The sequence below is a fragment of the Penaeus japonicus genome, unplaced genomic scaffold, assembly GCF_977035675.1.
Source record: "Penaeus japonicus unplaced genomic scaffold, GWHDUDI00000001_assembly GWHDUDI00000014, whole genome shotgun sequence".
NCBI lineage: Eukaryota > Metazoa > Arthropoda > Malacostraca > Decapoda > Penaeidae > Penaeus > Penaeus japonicus.
The window spans coordinates 25665212-25669152 of record NW_028234416.1 but is presented as its reverse complement, the minus strand read 5'-3'; the positions used below and the strand labels follow the sequence as shown (position 1 = coordinate 25669152).

General features: G+C 27.3%; 1 protein-coding gene across 1 annotated transcript in view; it reads left to right on the top strand.

Moving 5' to 3' along the window:
* LOC122251788 (uncharacterized) overlaps nucleotides 1–3111 on the top strand; it is a 289428-nt gene extending 286317 nt beyond the window's left edge. Inside the window, exon 7 of the mRNA XM_043013907.2 lies at nucleotides 53–3111. Within this exon, the coding sequence (XP_042869841.2) occupies nucleotides 53–196 (144 nt within the window). The 3' untranslated portion in view covers nucleotides 197–3111. The remainder of the gene's footprint in view (nucleotides 1–52) is intronic.
* The last annotated feature ends 830 nt before the right edge of the window (nucleotides 3112–3941 follow it).

Genomic DNA, 3941 nt, shown 5'->3' with positions numbered 1-3941 from the left:
AAAGCTAAAATCAAATAAGTTCCATCTAACTTTCCCTCCTCTTCGCCTCCAGGATGATTACGTCGAGAGCAAAATGTACCCCATCATCCCCAGATACTTCATGTTAAAAGAAATGATTCACGACGTGATGCGGGACCCTGCATTCGTGGAGATTTGCCATGAAGTCACTCAAGGACCACCTCCACCTGCGACTTAGTAGGTTCTCCTCGAGCCAGCTGAGCACGGACGCCGAGGACTTACTTGCTAGTCGCTCTTTTGTCTCTCGAGAATGTTCGAGGGATGCTCCCCTTGCAGGATGCCGCCGATTCACTGTTACTCGTCGAGTACGTTTTCTTCAGAGCAGTCATGACCATATTCTCAGGCCATTTTCTGTTGCGAGTGATATGACAGATGTTAGCAATGTCATTATCATTATTATTACTCTTATTATTATCATTTTTTATTATTATTGCCATTCAGAATTGTCACTGCTATCAATATTATCTTTATTTCTTTGATCATTATCATCGTTATGCCTTTTTTTTTTTTTCCTTTTTTTTTTTTTTTTTGTTATCCCTATAGTTATTAATGGATTTTTTTGTATTATTGTGACCATCATCAGTTTCATTATGCTCAGTATTGTCTTTATCCTTATCATTTCTTATTACTATTATCAACTTTATTATTGTCACTATTATCATTGTTATCATTATCAACTTTATCATTCTATTGTTGCTATTTTCTTTATACTTATTATTAATATCATCTATAATTATTATCAATTTCATCATTATTGTTATTTATCATTATCATCATTATTAGCATTACTGTTGTTGATAGCGTTTACTTACGTTATTCATCTCTGTCTTTTCTACAATAGAATTTTTCAAAAATATTTTTCTTTTGTGATAAGTAATAAGCTCATGCTTTACGGTCACTTTTAGTTTAATTGATGAAACATTTCCAAGCTTGATTTAATTACGCGCACAGTCATATGAACTTCTTTTTTTCAATTTAGATTTGTTACGTTTGTAGAATATGTGTAATTGTTTAGTGATGAAATAGCCGTGTTTTTTTCCTATCTTTAGAGGATAGTATTATCAACGAGGAAAAGAGTAATGACTGTTAAGGGTATATCGTTTAAATTTCATTTTTCTTAATATTAATGATGTTTGGATTATGTTATGGTACTACAGCGAATATAAATCCTCATAGTGTTACATGATTTGAAAAATAAGTTCATGTATTATATTAGTGATGTATTATCTCCAACTGCATAATGTGTTTGATACAGTTTAGTACAAAAGCAAAACATATTTAATACTTTTTTCAACTCTATATCTCTGAAACTGAAAAAGAAGAAAGGCAAAAAAAGGGATGCAGAATATAACAATTTATTTTACTCTTATCACAATGATATATATTAGTATCAAATAGACATCAAATTGACCCAATTGAGGTCAGAGGAAGATCACATTTCAAAATTTATCAAAATATTTCGGTAATTTTTCAATATCCTAAGTGGGGATTTTACTGATATGAAAATATGATGTACTTATTTTTACATATCACTCGAATAATTATAAATAATAACAACTCTGATGATCAAATCTATATATATTCATCCTAATGAATAAGAGTAATGGATATGTATATACACTGTCATAAAATTGTCTCGTAAACATGTAAACCAGTCAAATTAAAACTATAATATATAAGACACATTGTGGACCATGCTTATTCATTTAATTGAATGAAATCATTTTTTTTTTTTCTCTCAGCTTGGACCAAAAATAATATATAATACCTATTATAAATGAAAAGGAAGCGCCAGGGATTCCCTAGTAAATAAGAAAACGATATAGGGTAGATTATATACATATATACATACATATATATATATATATTTAGAGGAAATTTTACATTATGTGACTTTTTTAGCGTCATGATAGGTGTTAGTTTTTCAGAAAGAATATTATCGTATTTTTGCTAAGGGTAAGAGACAATAATAATTTAAAAAAGGGAATGTGCGGAATCTTGTGACCAACCATGATGTGCCAAATATCATAGATTTTACTCCATATATTCTTTTAAAGTTTGAAGATAAGCCGTAATGGAGATAAAGATAGTTGTAGACTGAACATGATTTTTTTTTTTTTTTTTTTACTAATTCATCATATGTAATTATCCCTGAGAGTTATGATGAGTTGGACTCGTTCTTTTTTTATCATAATGAAGAGAGGGTAAAGGAATTCATTTATTGCTATATATTTCAAAGAGCAGAGTCTAGTACGCGAAAAAAATGTGGTTGCATTAGATGAAACAATATGAAAATAAATGGGGGAAAATATGGATATGTATATATATATCACAATTTCATTTGATATACAAATGAACCAACTTCAAATAATAACAATAACTTATAAATAGATAAACTGGAAAACATAATGAGGTGAAATAATATATCAACACTACATAATGATAATAATGATAAAGCCGCAATACAAGTATATGGAAAGTCATAGTGACATAGATTTATAAATACAAAAAAACACAAGATAGGTATATAGACAGTTCCAGAGTCCATACTGCCGTGAAGGGGAGACTGCTGTAGCTAAAAATAAGAATGGAACACGTTTGCTCCTATCCCAGGACCGACACTTACCCTTTTTTCTTAGTTATTGCAGTCTCCCTTATTAATATATTGCCATTAGTAGATGATAGTGTGTTAGCCATTATTGTTTGAAGGTGTCACAGTGATAAATGTTAGGCGAGCAATGTTCAGTCATGATAAATTTAGCCTTTTAAGTATTTCCATTGTGTCATGCTTTATGTACAGTGTATTCTGAATTGGTGTACTCACGTTTGTGCTACGGTTCTACGGTAATAAGAGCACCTAAACATGCGGTGTATTGTACTGCCCTGACTTTGTAGTTATTAGGAATTATGGCATGAAAGGTGAAACTTTGAATGTGATTAGTGGAGGATATTTATGAATGAAGATAATAGGATACTACAATAAAAAACTGATGCTCGAGATTTTTATCCGTTATCATTACTACGATCTCCAACAGATACATCTAGTTCCTACAGACGCGGAGTTTTGCTATTCATTGTGAATCTATCATAATGTAGAGCATTTTATTATTATTATATTATTATTATTATTATTATTATTATTATATATATATATATATATACATATATATATATATATATGTATATATATGTATATATATATATATATATATATATATATATATATTTTTTATATATATATATATAATATATATATATATATATATATATATATATATATATATATATATATATATATATTATTATATATATATATATAGATATATATATAATATATATATATATATATATATATATATATATATATATATATATATATATATATACATATACATATACATATACTTATAAATGCACCTTATGTACTCTTTGATAATTTAGTTTATCAGTTATATTTAATTTCTTTCTAATTTTTCGTTTATTAATCTCTTTTATTTTATCGATGGCTAGTGTTTCTGAAGATCTGTATATGAAATAATCATCATATGGCATCGTCATCATTTCTATATCATAATGATCATCTTTATTGTTATCATTATCATCATCATCATTATTATTATGATTATGAACGTGATTTTCAATATTATTATCATCATAATTGTCATTATCATTATCTTTTTATTATTATTATTAAGAATATTATTGATAGCATTTAAATTTTCATTACTATCATTATTATCTTTATCATTGATTATCATCATTATTATCATCATTATCATTATTATTACTATCAACACCATCATTGCTTTTATAATTATCATTATGATTATCATTATCATCATTATCATTACTGCTACTACTTTTATCCTTGTTTTTTACTAATATCATTATCAATATCCTAACCACTATTCTTATTGTTATCA